The 16,970-nt window shown below is 36.2% G+C and overlaps 1 protein-coding gene across 1 annotated transcript; it reads right to left on the bottom strand.

Moving 5' to 3' along the window:
- Positions 1–8,188: 8,188 nt before the first annotated feature.
- Positions 8,189–12,037, bottom strand: atp6v1f (ATPase H+ transporting V1 subunit F). Its single transcript, XM_063004074.1, has 2 exons — positions 11,767–12,037; positions 8,189–8,658 (listed from the first exon to the last, which is right to left on the bottom strand). The coding sequence occupies exons 1-2, from the start codon at positions 11,922–11,924 to the stop codon at positions 8,457–8,459; spliced, it is 360 nt and encodes a 119-aa protein (XP_062860144.1). The 5' UTR covers positions 11,925–12,037; the 3' UTR covers positions 8,189–8,456.
- Positions 12,038–16,970: the final 4,933 nt, after the last annotated feature.

Raw genomic sequence — 16,970 nt, 5'->3', positions numbered from 1 at the left:
GCATAAAGAAGAAACACATGCTGCCATTTAGGCAACGCCTCTTTCAGTGAAATCCATGGATATTTCAGCAGGACAATACCAGACCTCATTTTGTACGTGCTGCAGTCAAACCTGTCACCTTTTGAAAATGTAGGGTGCAGCATGAAGAGTAGAATTGGACATCACCAACTACAGAATGTTAAGCAGCTGAAGTCTTGTATTAAACATTATATCCAAATAGAAAAAAATTAATTGGTGTATCTATGCTAAACTTTATTCATATTATGAAACAAAAACATCAGTCTTCATCACAAATTACTTTTCTTAATATTTTAAATTAAAAAACCATTTGGCATAATGTTCTGTCCATAAGCTGAAACTGGGTTCTAATTGGGTTTTGCTGCAAAGCAGCTGATCCCAAGCACATTTTCTCATACGAATAACAAAAAATAAAAAATAATAAAGTTTAGGAGTGACCTTGACGCCTTTCCTGTGTGAACCCAACTGAAATATCTTTCCATTTGTGTAGTTGGATATGTTTAATGTGTGATAAATATACAATAACAGAGTCAATAGGGAATTACTTCTTCAACAGTATATTAGACTTCAATGTGTCCTATGGTCTCTTACCTGGGAAAAAGATGGCACCTGGATGCACCTGGAAGAAGGATAGCTGGCAGAGGCAATGTGATGCTCCTATTGGACAATGTTCTGAAACTTGAGTCCTGACATTAATGTGGATATTACTTTTACACTTACCACCTACCTAAATATTGTTGTAGACCACCCCTTCATGGCAACAGTAGCGACTTCTTTTAGCAGGAAAATCCTGATCTGGCTTTTACACCTGCCATGCTGTAAAAATTGTGCTGTAAGGGTTTAAGGAAGATGACAAAGAGTTCATATATAGAATCTATACATGCCTGACATGATACCCATGCGTGAGAGTGCACAGGGAAAATTCACCATAGTGCAAAAGCAAAATTCAGCATGTCCAATTTGTACATGTAATAGTGGTCTCTTTGCCAAAGTCAAGAACATTTAACACCCTGTTTGGATGAAAGAGAAAAAAACAATAAATAAATAAAATATATAATAATATATAATACATTTAACATTAAACCTTCTTTGGGAACTCAGCCCTTATATCTATTTTAAGCAGTAAAATATAAGTTTTTTAAAAATAGTTTTTAAAGTAGTTTTTGTTTTTTGGGCTGACTGATAACATGAAAAATGTATAAATAACCACCCTCATGCAATCTTAAATGTAAAAAGTCCATTGCACACTAGCTATAAATATTTACAGAAAACAGTTTGTAAGACAATAAAAACAGTTAAATGTGATTTGTTAATTCCGTTCAACCTTTATTTAACATTCAAAAGTGCAAATAAATTAAGCCAAGTCAAATAAAATTTATTTGTATAGGGCTTTTTACAATTGACTTGTCTCAAAGCAACTTTACAGAATCCAGGACCCACAGACCAAAACCCCCTGTTGATCAAGCTGATGGCGACAGTGGCAAGGAAAAACTCCCTTAAAAATCCAGGAACTATTGGCCTGGAGAATAATTTGAATGAATAGGATTTACACATCATACATACAGTGCTTTCGGAAAGTATTCACAGCGCTTTACTTTTTCCACATTTTGTTATTAAATTTATTTTTTCCCTCAAAATTCTACACACAGTACCCCATGATGACAAAGTGAAAAAAGTTTGTTTGAAATTTTTGCAAATTTATTACAAATAAAACACAAAAATATAATGTACATAAGTATTTACAGCCTTTGCCATGACACTCAAAATTAAGCTCAGGTGCATCCTGTTTCCACTGATCATCCTTCAGGATGGAGTCCACCTGTGGTAAATTTAGTTGATTAGACATTATTCGAAAAGGCAGACACCTGTTTATATAAGGTCCCATAGTAGACAGTGCATGTCAGAACAGAAACCAAGCCCTGAAGTCCAAGAAATTGTCTGAAGACCTCAGAGACCGGATTGTATCGAGGCACAGATCTGGGAAAGAGCGTTGCTCTGTGGAGAAAGAAGAACCTTCCAGAAACTCCATGACAGCCCGTCTGGAGTTTGCCAAAAGGCACCTAAAGGACTCTCAGACCATGAGAAACGAAATTCTCTGGTCTGATCAAACAAAGATTGAACTCTTTGGCCTGATTGCCAAGCGTCATGTCTGGAGGAAACCAGGCACCACTCATCACCTAGCCAATACCGTTCCTACAGTGAAGCATGGTGGTGGCAGCATCCTGCTGTGGGGATGTTTTTTGGCAGCAGGAACTGGGAGTCAGGGTAGAGGGAAAGATAACTGCAGCAATGTACAGAGACATCCTTGATGATAACCTGCTCCACAGTGCTCTGTTTTCTTGAAAAAGAAAACAGACGCATCCAATATTGGGGGACATAAATATATCAGTAACCACCCTAATTAATGCAGTTTTGGGTCTAAATCCTGATAGAATGCAAATAAGAACATAACTGTTTAGAAACTTGAGAATCTTGGAGACAAAAGGTTTAAAATTGGCCTATAATTAGACAAAACGTGTGGATTGAGATTAGTTTTTTAATCAGGGCTTTAATAACAGCACATTTGAACAATATATATATATATATATATATATATATATATATATATATATACTGTATATATATATATATATATATATATATATACATATACGTATATATATATATATATATATATATATATATATACTATATATATATATATATATATATATATATATACTGTATATATATACTGTATATATACATATATAATATATATATATAATATATATATAATATATAAATGTACATGATGATGACTTTAAAGATTTAATAAATGCACTTAGTTCAGTCTGGGAAATTGGATTAAAGAAATTAAGTTGGAATACATTGCTGGATAAGTCATTATTATCTACATGCTTCTTAAAGTAAACTGATGCTTCATATTGCCAAGAGAAACAATCTGACTGAAATTGTATTTTTTTTCTATTTTATCATTAAGGCCCTACCTAATTCACAGCCATGAAAATCGCATCATTTTAAGTGCATTTTGTCCCTTTGGGAATTCCATTAAGTGTGCTTCACTACACACATGATCATCCCTCTGTAGTCTGTGCTTAAAATAACAAGCCAGTAAAGTATTATGCTCCCGATAGTTTGTCTATGTACAGTTTCTTTCTTTATAAACACGATTTGGGTAACTAAGTTTAGAAAACTCCCAGCCGTGAGAAAACTCATGTGGACACAGAGAATGGTGTGTCAAAACACGAACAAGTATTTTGGTCTTTAATAGGGAGCTATTAAAGTAGGCTGCGCTGTGTATTGTAGCTTTCATTGATTTTATCATTTAATTTATGCGTGTTATTTAATGACTGCTGTGAATTGTGGCACTTTTCTTTAAAAATCTGGGAAATCTGTGATTTTTAACAAATGAGGTCCGTAAATTAAGAACATTTTTCTATAAATTTACAGTCAATTGGTATATTAGAATATTAGATTCAGTTTAATTGACATTTTTAGTCAGTTTGGACACTGTCTCAAAAAGGAATCTAGGATTATTCTTATTATTCTCTATAAGGAAGAATAATATAAATAAGTGATATAAATAAATAATATAAATATTTATAATATATAAAGCTTAATAATAAGCTTTAGCTTTTATAAGTGCATGTTTATACACAGTTAGGGCATCTTTCCATGCTCTCTAATACACTTCCAGTTTAGTGTGCCACCACCTGCGCTCTAATTTTCGTGCTACTTGTTTTAGAGCATGTGTGTGGTCATTGTACCATGAAGCAAGCTTTTTTTCCATAATCAATGTAGTTTTAACTGGGGCTACACTATCTAAGGTTGTGCAGAATACTGATTCTAATTGCAGAGTTGCCTGTTCTAGCTCTTTAGGTTCTGATTGATTATTGATAATTCCGGTAAGCTATTTATAAACGCTGCTGCAGTTGCAGACATGACAGTGCACTTAGATTTAAAACGATGTGGTCGCTGTATATTATTAGTAGGGCCCTACTAAATTAGTGGGAAAATGTGCTTATTTTCTTAATTGCTAGTGTAACCGAGTACCTTTAGAGTTTGCTAAGTTTATAAAGAAAGAAATAAACTGTACGTAGACAAATTATCGGGAGCATAATTCTTTACTGGCTTGTTTTTTTGAGCACAGACTACATAGAGATGATCATGTTTGTAGAGAAGCACTCTTCATGGAATCCCTGAAGGGACAAAATGCACTCAATATGTAAACACATACATCAAACATTGTCAGCACACTACAGCACTAAAAAGTCTGTTACACTAACTTAATAGTGATGCCGTATAATGGCTAGGACCACCTTATGTTGCTCCTCACATTTGCTACGTGAATGAAAAACCTTAAATTTTGAATTTTACAGCAGATTGCTCATTTCACGGTCCATGGCGCAGTTGTCACTGCTGTGAATTAGGTATGGTCCTAATTATTAGATAGGGACACTTTATTTATTAGGAGGGAGTGATCAGAAATTAAGTCAATTTGTGGTAAAACAACCAGGTTGTCTATGTCATTAAGTCTAAGGTGGGTACTGTTACATTTTGGATAATACTTTGGATAATAGATTCCAAAATAGAATCAAACACAGATTTAAGCAGATCATACTTATTTTCATAATGAATATTAAAGTCTCCAACAATTATAGTTTTTTCAGTTAATAAGACTAATTTGGAAAGAAAATCAGCAAATTCTTAAAGGAATTCTGAATAAGGACCAGGGGGACAATAAATAGTAATTAGCTTAAACATACTAGTTTTATCAAATGAAGATTTATTGGCTATGTCAGCAACACCGGCTTCAAATAAGTTAGTTATATGAGTTGCTTTTACAGTAAGGCCTATGTCTTCGTCATAAATTGTGGCTACTCCTCCTCCACGCCCATTAAGATGTGACTTATGTTTATAACTGTATCCTGGAGACGTTGCTTCATTTAAACCTACATACTCAGGACTAGCCAAGGTCTCAGTTAAACAAAGTGCATCTGTGCATACGTGATCATTTACAAATACAGTTCTACATGCAAGCAATCTAATGTTTAGTAGTCCTAATTTTAATCTAACTTTACTATTCTTTTTATGAGGCTCATTTAGATTAATCTTAATTAAGTTATTAGGACATTAAATTGGTTTGGCTTACCACAACTATTTTGTAAATATAAATTCAAAATTTAATACCTGCACACCTGTTTTATAGAGCATTTAAGGTACACTGTTTTGAACAATCTACAAAAAGTAGGTAAATTGGTAACAGGTTATGTTATTATAATTGGTCATAAATGGAGAATCCACCAAAGGCTCAGTCTTTGCTAACAAAGATATGTTGTGGCTTATCACTTAGTGCCTAACTTCATGAGAAAATGGTCAATCGGTTTTTAAAAGTACATTTCTTAGGGCAAGATTATTTAAATACACTAAAAGTATTTGGCCACTTAACCATGTGCTCAATGGACATCCCATTTCAAAACCATGGCCATTAATATGAAGTTACACCCCTTTGTGGGCTCCTTCTAATAAAGACCTGTATTGACTTACCTGTTGTGTGAGCTCAAAATAAAAACGACCATCCTGGCTGTTGTCAGCGAAAGCCAACATTTCATAGTATGCTGATGCATCAGTTCCTATGCCATGGGTGTCTTGCATATGAGCAAAAGTACCATTGACTCTCAGGCATATATTGACATTTTAGAGAGACATAAAATCTCAGTTAGACCAAGAAATGCACTGACACAGCCCCATACCAATACCCTGGCATTTGGTCCTTTTCGTCTTTGGTCCGGAGCACACAGCATCCATTTTTTCCAAAAAAGACCTGGAATGCTGATTTATCTGACCACAATACACTTTTTCTGATTTGGGGTTGTAGATTAAGCACAAAAATGATCAGCATGGTAAATAAAATGCTAGTAAAATAAAGCAAATAAATGTGTGTGTGTGATTACGGTAAAATAGGCTTGGGTCCAGGTGCCCAGGTGGCGCAGCGGGATTTTCCGCTAGCACACCAGTGCCAAGATTCTGAACTCCTCGGTTCGAAACTCAGTGTTGCCACCAGTTGGCTGGGTGCCATTTAGCAGGCATAATTGGTAGTGCCTGCAGCAGACACGGTTCTGCTAGGGCGGTATGACCGAACTATGTGGGTGGGGTATTCAAAGGCTGTGTAAGGACCCTGATTGGCAGATAAAGAGCCGCCTGTGCAGTGCGCATAGATGAAAAAGGTTTCCGCTAAGGGCTGCCGCACGGGTCAGTGGAGGCGTGAGCAGCAATATACCTACCTCGACTGCAATCGGGGATCCCCCAGCAGCGGAAGACAAATTGACTACGTTAAATTGGGAGAAAATGGGCAAAACTGCAAAAATAAAATAGAAAAAAATAGGCTTATAATTAAAAGCGCTTTTCTTTATGTGTTTTTTACATTGAATTACAGTCTTCAAAAGAATGTTTCCTAACTAGCAACAGGGTCAGCTATATATAGCTATATAGCTACAGTGGTGTTCAAAAAAATAGCAGTCCAACACCATTAACCTGATAAATCACTGTTTTTAGTAGAAATGCTATTTCTACATAGCAAATAATTTACTTGAAAGTGTAGTAGAGTAATGAAAACAAAACAAACCCAACAATTAGGACATGCATGCCACTCATTCTGAGTAATTGAAGCATTGATTGAAAGGGGCTTGTTCAAAATAATAGCAGTGAGGAGTTCAATTGGTGAAATCATTCATTCTGCAGAAGAATGTGTGTCAAATTTGGCCCTTATTTAATTTAGGAGGGTGGCAAATGTTGCACATCTTGGTCATAGCGCGTTTCCTTCTGAAATACTGGGTAAAATGGGTTGTTCCAGACATTGTTCTGATGAACAGCATACTTTGATTAAAAAGTTGATAGTAGAGGGAAAAACATACAGAGAAGTGCAGCAAATTATTGGCTGCTCAGCTAAAATGATCTCAAATGCCTTGAAGTGACAACCAACACCTGAAAGACACAGAAGGAAGCGTGGAACTACTGTTCAAATGGATCGAAGAATAGCCAAAATGGCGAATACTCAGCCAATGATCACCTCCAGAAAGAATTAGGAACATCTGAAGTTACCAGTGAGTACAGAAGATGATTAAATGAAGCCAATTTACCAGCAAGAACTCCTTGCAAAGTCCCGTTGTTAAGAAAAAGACAAGTCCTGAATGGGTTAACATTTGCCAAGAACACATTGATTGGTCCAAAGAGAAACGGCTCAACATTTTGTGGACTGGTGAAAGCAAAATTGTTCTTTTTGGGTCTAGTGGCTGTAGACAGTATGTCAGACGACCATCGAGCACTGAATTCAAGCCAAAGTTCACTGTGAAGACAGTAAAGCATGGTGGTACAAAATGATGATATGGGATGTTTCTCATACCATGGTGTTATGCCTATTTATCGCATACGAGGGATCATGGATCAGTTTAAATATATCAGAATACTTGAGGAGATCATGTTGCCCTATGTCGAAGAAGAAATGTCCTTAAAATGGGTGTTTCAACATGACAATGACCCAAAACATCTTGGTTACAGACAAACAAGACTGAGGTAATAGAGTGACCAGCCCAATCCCCTGACTTCAATCTCATAGAGAACTTGTGGGCTGATATCTGAAGCGCGTTTTTTTGAGGCAAAACCCAAAATTGCAGAAGAACTGTGGAATGTAGTCTAATCATCCTGGACTGGAATACCTGTTCAGAGGTGCCAGAAGTTGACCATGCAACACAGATCTCAGAAACAATTGTTTTGCCACTAAATATTAGTTCAGTAATTTAAAGTAAAGTAAAACCTCAAAAAAATGTTCATGTTATAGATAATTTTTTTGAGTTTTTAATGAAAAATGCTGGCACTGCTATTTTTTTGAACAGCCTAATATTCATTTTTCTTAACTTTCTGTAAAGGATGAACACAAACTGGCAAAATGTTGTTAATGTTTTGATTTAGAATTGAAAGTGTAGTATTTTCAGTGCATTTGCATTTATGGAAATAAAAGTTATTATAATGATTTTGTGCTTTATTCACTTTTTTAAAATCACTGCTATTTTTTTGAACACTACTGTATATAAAGAGTACCTAAACTCAAATTGCAAACATCTAAACATAGCTTGACATTTTAAACTGTAATATTAAGTAAACAGACAAATAGACTTAGTATTTATTGTTTAATAAGCATGCAATCGTCTACTGAAATTCTCTACATCTACTCACATATGCTGTATATAGCCTATAGATCATTACAATTAAATAAACATTTTGTTTGTTACCAGAAAAAATATTCACAATCTTAAACAATAACCACAGAAATCACAGAAGTCAATCATCTTAGTTTGTAAGATGAGAGAGAGACACTAAACAACATCCTCATCCTTTACATTTATAGACAAACTGAAGGCTTGACTAAGCCATTACATTTATCGGAAATCCTCAGCAGAGAACATGCCCTTAGCCCTGCGTAGAATTGAGTCTTTGGAAGCATCATATGGATGCTCTTTAGAAGGAATCTCCAAAACAGCAGGGATAGACTGCATATGGGCATCTATGGCGTGCCGGATCATCTCAGCAATGAACTGGTTGATAAGGATTATGCCGATGTCGTTGCGAGCCAGGAAACTCCTGTTTGTGAAATAAGCAAGACTTGTAACATGCAAAAAACATACAGGCTACAACATATAGTTTATTCAATGAATTGTCAGACTTTCAAAAAGCATCAAGCTAGGCCCATCACAATTCTAAAATTTTAGTTCAGAGGTCAGCAACCTATGGCATGTGGGGCCATGTTTGCCTATCACACTAATTTGAGAGTAAATACAAATTGGTGGGATCCTTACTTGTGTACAGTAATTTTGTTAAACCATGTCTTTATAAACCTTATTTTGTGTACAAAAACTAATTTTGTGTGGCTGAATGCTAAAGTACAAAAGTCTTTTACAAACTGTTGCCAGAAAGTTGGAAGCATATCATTTTGTTCTATATATTTGATTTTATACACCTACTAGCACAACTGATTTTTGAGAGTAAATTCAATTGGGGGGATCCCTTCTTACAGCGAGCAGTTAAGTTTGGGTAGAGTACACTAAGTAACACTACATAACTAGGCTAATCAAGGTGTCGGGAGTAAGTCAGCTTTATGTTTGTATGAACATAATATGATTTGGCATTCTTCATTTTAACAAGAGTTAAAATTTGAAATTTGGCATTCTTCATTTTAACAAGAGTGGACAGGTTTATATGGATTTGTTCAACAAAAAGACTGAACTGTGTGCTGTGTCCTGGAAAAGTATTGTTTTGTCTCGAAATGGTGGCACACACCTGAGGTCTGACAAAGGACAAAGTTTATTTAAGGATGATGCTGACAAAACAGAATCAAACGTAATTTCAATGTACAAAAAATAGAGAAGTGTTCTTCAAAATGTAATCCATGCTAAAAGGCACATTACGCTTGCAAATGACAAAATAGCTCAGTGTAGCTTCACTGACAGAGAATACACATATAGCTAGGGCTGTCGCGCTAACCGCAATTTTGAAATATCGCGGTATAGACCAGCCAACCGCAGGGCATGCCAAGCAACCGCAACACCGCGATATTCACAATCGGGCGTAATAAATGTTAAATAAATTCATAATGAAAATGAGCTAGGAGCGACATTTTCCCGCAACCTGTTCTCATGCGTTGCTGCTGAGTTTAAAACTTTGTTTTAAAATGTAAACAATCGCAACAGGAATTATAGGCAAGTTTATTAATGATTAAATTGAGTTCACACTCAATAAAATACTTGTAATTTAGACTATATTCAAACAGCCTCGGCGTACTAAAACACTTAATGACGGTTAATATGGCATTGCAGCCTGCAAATATTCTCTTGCTGGCTTGCTGGAATGATTTAAATGTATTTTTTCGTTGAATAAAAATGTATTGAAACGAATAATAACTTAAAATGTAGTATATATTGTTATGTTAATTATATCTACTAAATAGATAGTTAATAGTGGCGCAATAACCAGGCTAGATTTGCTTTGATCTGTAAAGTCGCATGCAGGATCAGTACACGTGTGTATTAGTGCAACATCGGTAACGCCGGGAACATCACTACCCCACTCAGATCCTCTCCAAACCACATCAGGTGAACATGTTGGTTCTTCTAGCGCGCATGATAACGCAGGTTTAAACTCTTACAGACTTTATTCTGTACAGAATTTATTCTTTATTCTATTTTTTTTTTTACCATATTTTGATTAGATGTGCATTTAAAATATTTAGCCTAAACTCTTTTTTTTTCGTTTCACAGTGTATATCTATCCTAGGCTAGAAGCTAAATTTAAACCTTTTTTAATAGAGAAAAGACGCGCATCCCTGCTCTGTTCTGTATTTAACATTAAACACGCATTTCATTGGTCTTAAAGCTGCCTCATCTTTGTCATTATAAAGCAATAATATATCGAATCATAGCCTAATAATAAAGCTTGTTTATATAGCTCTAAAATCCAGATTAATTAAGTAATTAAAAATTTTTTTTTTTTTAAATCATGGCGATATCATCACCGCATACCGCGATATTGAGACAGGTTGAATATCGCAAGGGGAAATTCTTTCACCGCGACAGCCCTACATATAGCCAAAGTACTTCGACACCTGACCATAAGCTTGTTGAAAGTCCCATATTAAAAACAAACAGTATTAAAATAGTGACCTCTATGTAATCAGTTCAGCTATATCAACAACCATGCTTCAGAGAAGACTTCTCTCAAGAATTTAAAACAAATCTGTGGAAATGGGTACCCATTCAGTCAAAAAAAGCATTTATATGACTGGGAACTGATGTTGGTCAAGGAAGCCTCTTTTAATGTTACAGTTCATTCCAAAGCTGTTCAGTGGAGCAGTGGTTTTAGAACTACAGAATTTTAGAACAATTGTAGATCTATTAACAAAATAATTACCTGACAAAAAAGCCAACCAGCAACACTGTAATAATTACAACAGAATATTTTTCCTGTGTGACCAAAGGTGTGTTCTTAGTGTATTCTAAATTAATCCCGAATAAATTGATGCATTGTAATAGAATACATTCCATAACTCAGCCAGCACTACTTTTTCAAAGCATTCTGCTCAACCATGGATATTTGTACCCAACACAGAAATTGGATTTTTAAAGACAAGTTCAACAAATTTCAGTTTTATTTAGTGGCCTTTACTGAAACAACAAATGCCATGTTTTAATGCACTGACAGTTTTAAAAGCTGTAGAAAGGGATCCCTTGTTTACCACATAATAGAAGCATTTCGTGGTTTTGGTCACGACTTGCCACCAATGTGTATGGTGTCATGCTCTCACAGGAGGAAAGCTTCAGTTAGCCATAACCAGTAAAAAAAAAAAAAAAAAAAACCGGTTCGGCCTTTTAATCGTTCGCTTACCCTTTAAATCCTAAATCTATTTACAATTTCTTAGCAGTGATATTAAGAGTATTTTACAGTCATGTTTCATTGTGATTATAAAGTGTACGCCATGTAATGCGTTGTGAACTCGTTTTTTTTTTTTTTTGTCTATCTCACTATATACTAGAAATCAATGGATTCTGTACTCTATATAGTGCACTATATGTCCACTAGGGAGAACACTAGGTTAAGAATATCACTGTATTATAAGAAATAAGACAGCCAGTTAACCAAAACGCAATTAATAAAGATTAAAGATAAAGAAAGCAATAAGTGAATATAAAATCTTACTTAAATGTTTCCTCTATCTCAGTGACGCTGGTGTCCTTCTCCACCACTAAAAAATTGGGTTTGCGGTTTTTGTTCAACTCGCCGATCCCTCCCAGGAGGAATCCGGTGCATGTATCTTCATCTCCTATAACTGCGATTAATTTACCGCGCCCAGCCATTATTTCTACTATAGTGTAGATATAAAATATCTAATAACGGGCAAAAGAAGCTACGGATTAGCCTTTCTTCCTCGTCTGGATCATGTGCTACAGTCAGCTGATCCACTCGCTTCCGCCTTAGCAACCTGACTAAAGACTGACGATAGAGAGAGTTGCGACACTCCTTGTTCTCGCCGCTACGCGGTCACGTGGTTCATGTAACCCTCCAATAGTTCCAAACAAATCCGGCGCTGTCATGTTCTCATATGTGACAGGCAGCAGTGAATGAACTATTAAACAATAAATAGTAAACATTTGTACAATTTCTGGGTATTTTCAACTGCCTTTACATGTACTGCATCTGCTTTAATGTCAGTTTGGTATATGAAGTGGAAGATTGATGTTTATAATGACTTGTTAATAGGTCGTTCTTGTTAACACAGTACATTATATTAGCATACATTACATAATGCCATATCATTAAGTAGTAGAGACAATATACAGTACAGAGATTAAAGAGTTTATTGTTTTGTTTTTTGCATAAACTAATCTCCCTTCACTTTCCCGAGGATTCATAATAATAATCATTTTGGCTAAACACTAAGCCATGTGGCTGGATTCATAAGGTTTACCTGCACTGAATGAACAGATTCATAAACACACTACCATACCTTTAACATTATAGTGCAGGTACATGAAATAGCAATAATTTATCTCTTATTTCATGAGTGATTAATCATTGATTCCTACATATAATACATTAATGAATTCATTATGAATATGCACAAGTTCATTTTGTCTAATGTAAGTGGTGGACAAGGTACACAAACCATGTAGTTAAGTTAAAGTAGAGATATCCAAGGTAAAATATTACTCCAGTAAAGTAGTAGTAAAAGTAAAAATACTCTTTACCTCCACTTGAGTAAAGTCCTAAAGTACTTACCTTCAAATGTACTTAAGTATGAAAGTAAAAGTAGCATGATTTATTATGGCTTTAATGTTTTATGATCATTTCTGTAACAAGACTCTTGATTAATCAACTCATTTTGGGTGAAAAGACTCTAGTGTCATTAATTAAGCTTAACTGACTAAGCTAAATTCGGTTATACCTATTAATTAAAAAATAAACATGTAACATTTAGTGCTGAGCAAATGCTAAATAATAACAGTATTAAGTATATTAATGTAATATATTAAACATCAAAATCATTATTTTTTTAAAACAAAGCAACAAACAGCTTGTTAAGTATGCTTGTTAAGTAGTGGAAATGAACGGGGCTCTATGGGTTGTTTGGAACTTTTGAGCAGCCCACGATGCGGAAGCTGCGCAGAAAAAATTTCCCGCCCCCTTTACAACGGTTCCACTCTGTTCTCTCTACCGCTCTGGTCTTACTCTAAACTTTAAACAGCCTGTGATGCGGTATTAATTAATTTATTCATTTTTACCTGTCAGAAACACAGGATCCATGTGTCTGTGAATCATCCAGTGTGCAACCCCCCCCCCCCCCCCCCCCCCCTTTTATAAATACAGTTATGTGAAAATATCAGGCATTTTGAAACGCTAAACAAAATATATTTTATTTTACTACTTTTTGTTTCAGTGAAGGGCTTCAATAGGTAAAATAAATGACGCACACCAACAGGGGTAAGAGAGACCTGGCTTTAATGCTAGCCTCTTGTCTCTGACTGTACAGTTTTTCATGTCCTGTCTGGGTAAGTTTTCTTTAGGTATTAGATAACTTTTACTGCCCAAAGTATGCCAGCAGATATAGACGCCACAAAACCTTTAAAGGCGTCCTATGGGTACTTGCCATGAGCAATGCTGTTTTAGAGATGCTCTGGCCCCTTCTGGCCATATTTGGCCCTTATTAAAGTCAGGTTTTTAGCCATTTAGACTGTAACATGCGTCATGTGACAAACATTACCATTCCAATTTTGTAGAGGGTCATAATGTGTTGACTCATGTTTATCATTTTAAGACATAAATAACCATGCAAATGTGTGAATGCACAATGGGCTTTTCTTTTAAAATATGATTTCACTATGTTACTTGTTTATATAGAAATTTTGGAGGTACATTAGCAGTGTGTAAATGAGGTGTAGTTTCTGACAGAAACAGAGCTGTTACTGCTACAGGATTTATATAAATGTCTGCACTTATTACACCTGTTAAGCACAAACGTCATAATTACACAAGGAAAAAGCCTATGCAATAAGCGTCATGTTCACTTACAACAAATAGGATAAACAGGGAGCCTTTTACTTCACTTACAACAAATAGGATAAACAGGAGCCTTTTACCTGAAGACTGAGAAGACCAAAGAGCTCGTCGTGGACTTCCAAAAAAGCATGAGCTGCACACTCTCCTTCCCATATCAATGGTGACAAGGTGGAACATGTCTCCAGCTTCAAGTTTTTGGGTATTCTCTAAGGATCTTTTCTGGACCCTCAACACCTCCTGCCTGGTTAAGGCATCTGGGAGGAGACACAGTTGCATACATGCCAGGACCAGTTGGCTCAAAAACAGTTTCTTTCCCACCTCAATCACCTTGCTGAATGTAACACTACACTGTTAACACCACTAACTTTCTGGACAACACACTGGCAGTGATGGCATAGTTACCTGGAAAAAGTAATCTGATTACTGATTACTCCTTTAAAAAGTAACTTAGTTACTTTATGGATTACTTGAGTATAACTTGAGATAACTAAGTTAGATTACAAGTTACTTTATTAGTTATATAATGTGGAATATTTCAAAGATATTCCTTTGCAATATTTTATCATTTGGCTGCCAACTTGTGTGTACTGATGAGACTCAATTGAATCCCAGAACATGCTAGTGTGAATGCATGGAAAACAAATTTTAATTTTCTCTCAAGAATATGATACAGACTGACCAACACTATTACGCTAAATCAGCATTGAAAATTGACTTTACTTTTAATAGCCTTCTACAATGCTGGAGCTTCTTAAAACGGAAGATTTTCTTTTAAATAGAAGTGTTATTTACCTGCTATTAAATTGTTTTCCAACAAAATCCGCCCAATTTGGCGGATATTCGCCCAATCTGGCAACACTGGAATGCGCAGAGAAGCTGGCGCTTTTACTCGTAGCGCGCCACGAATACTACTAAATAGTACTACTGTACTTCTGTAACTGTGTTGGTGGTTGACATTTATGTTGAGTGTATTACTGCACTGTTTTGGTGAAGAACTACTCATCTGAGGTGCGCTGCTCCTGCGTGCAGAAATGCTTCCGCAAAAAAAAATTGCCGGCAAAGCGGTGGTGGGGGGGCCAGGGGGGTGGCCGAAGATTACTTTATGGTGGCCATGGCAACCACTGGCCACCCCCTGGCTCCGCCCCTGCCAAGAAGAAAGCAAAAATATATTTTCACTAAGGAAAATGACAAAAATAGTAACGCACAGTAACTTGGATAAGTAACTTTAATCTGATTACTGGATTGGAAATAGTAACGCGTTAGATTACTCGTTACCAGGCCCGGAGTGGCTAATCGGGAGATTCGGGATGGGCCGGCTCATGTCAATCTCGAGTTTGGGCCGGTTGGATGGGAAAAATAATTCTGACACTTATTTGTCACTTATCTAATCTTCTTCTTTCATTCATTCTCCATTCATCTGACAGCGCAGCCCCTACATCGCAGCAGTAGATTAGATGGGTTCTACCATCTGAGGGAATTCCCCCCTCCCAAATGTTTCAGTTGGTTTGGCCCATGAGGCGTCTTTTCTGGAGCGCCGGTAAAAGTAAATATAGCAACAGAATAGCGCAAACCATCAGTCAGTGGATTTTGTAGAACCCAATACACACCATTAATCACAAATATCCAGTTTCAAGCTGAAAATAATAAACATAATTTGAAGTGTACTATATTAAACAGCCTAACTCATTAATGGAATGTTTTTGACGCTACTGTACTGATGATCCCGAGGAGGCCATGACTACTGAAGGGACAGGTAGAGGATAGTAGTGATGGACAATAATTCGATATCGATATATATCGCGATAGAAAATGTTTCAATAACGGTGATATGATTTTTAAACAAATTCGATCGATATGCTTACGTAAGTGCATGATGACGTGCGCCACAGTTACCGCTCTGATTACACCACCTACAACACGGTGGATATTAGCGGCTAAATGAGTTCAACAGCTGTGAGTGAACGCGCATCCACAGTCAATCTGCGACCAGCCGTTCGAGGGGAAAAAAAAGTGACTCTGAAAGTCTCCGGTGCACCAACAGACACACATTAGGCCCATATCTAATCATATCTATATATCTAAACCAATCAGAGATAGTGAAGGGCGGGACCAGCGTCATCACCGGCGGGCGTTACACAGCGAAATATCATGGCGGAGTGTGTAGAATATGTGTGAGCATCTGTGCTGCTGTTACAGATGTTCGTTTTAATGTAAAAACATCAATCAAATATCGGTGATAAGAAGACGTGACGTGTTTGTCTCAGTTGTTGTTTTCTTTAGTTTATTGACGTGAGAAGAGTTTTGCGCTTCGCTTTCACCGCGACTCTCGTCGTAAATAACCGATTTGCTCAGCGCTCGACTCGAGAGATAAAACATCATTAAAGTTCCATGATACAAACAAACATCTGTGTGAAATAACCATCAAACCCAGTCTAACAGCTCCACATGTATCTGTGTTTAGCTGAATTTACTTCACGTGTGCTGGTTATATTTCACGCTAAACGTTGTTAGTTCTGTCCGGGTCACTTTTACCACCTCATATCACACAGTTCATCTTTTTTTAAGGCACTTTAAAAATATCAGCGGCAAACTGACTCAAAATGTAATCATGTCATGTCATGTAGCCTATGTCAATAATATGCGTCTCGTTACTGCATTAACCATATGTAATATTCTTACCATTAAATGAGATGTTCAGTTTGAAGCCCTTAAAACACTTGCACTTTTAATTTAGATTTTCTTTTTATTTTATTTATCTAATTTCAGCTTAGTGAAGCACTTTAAACACCAACACTTTTTCAATAAGTTACCTTTCGTGTAGAATTGTGCTTCAAATAAAGAACTTT

Source organism: Trichomycterus rosablanca, chromosome 1 (genome assembly GCF_030014385.1).
Source record: "Trichomycterus rosablanca isolate fTriRos1 chromosome 1, fTriRos1.hap1, whole genome shotgun sequence".
Classification (NCBI taxonomy): domain Eukaryota; kingdom Metazoa; phylum Chordata; class Actinopteri; order Siluriformes; family Trichomycteridae; genus Trichomycterus; species Trichomycterus rosablanca.
Note: the sequence above shows the minus strand (reverse complement) of the source record. Positions and strands in the feature narration are given on the sequence as shown.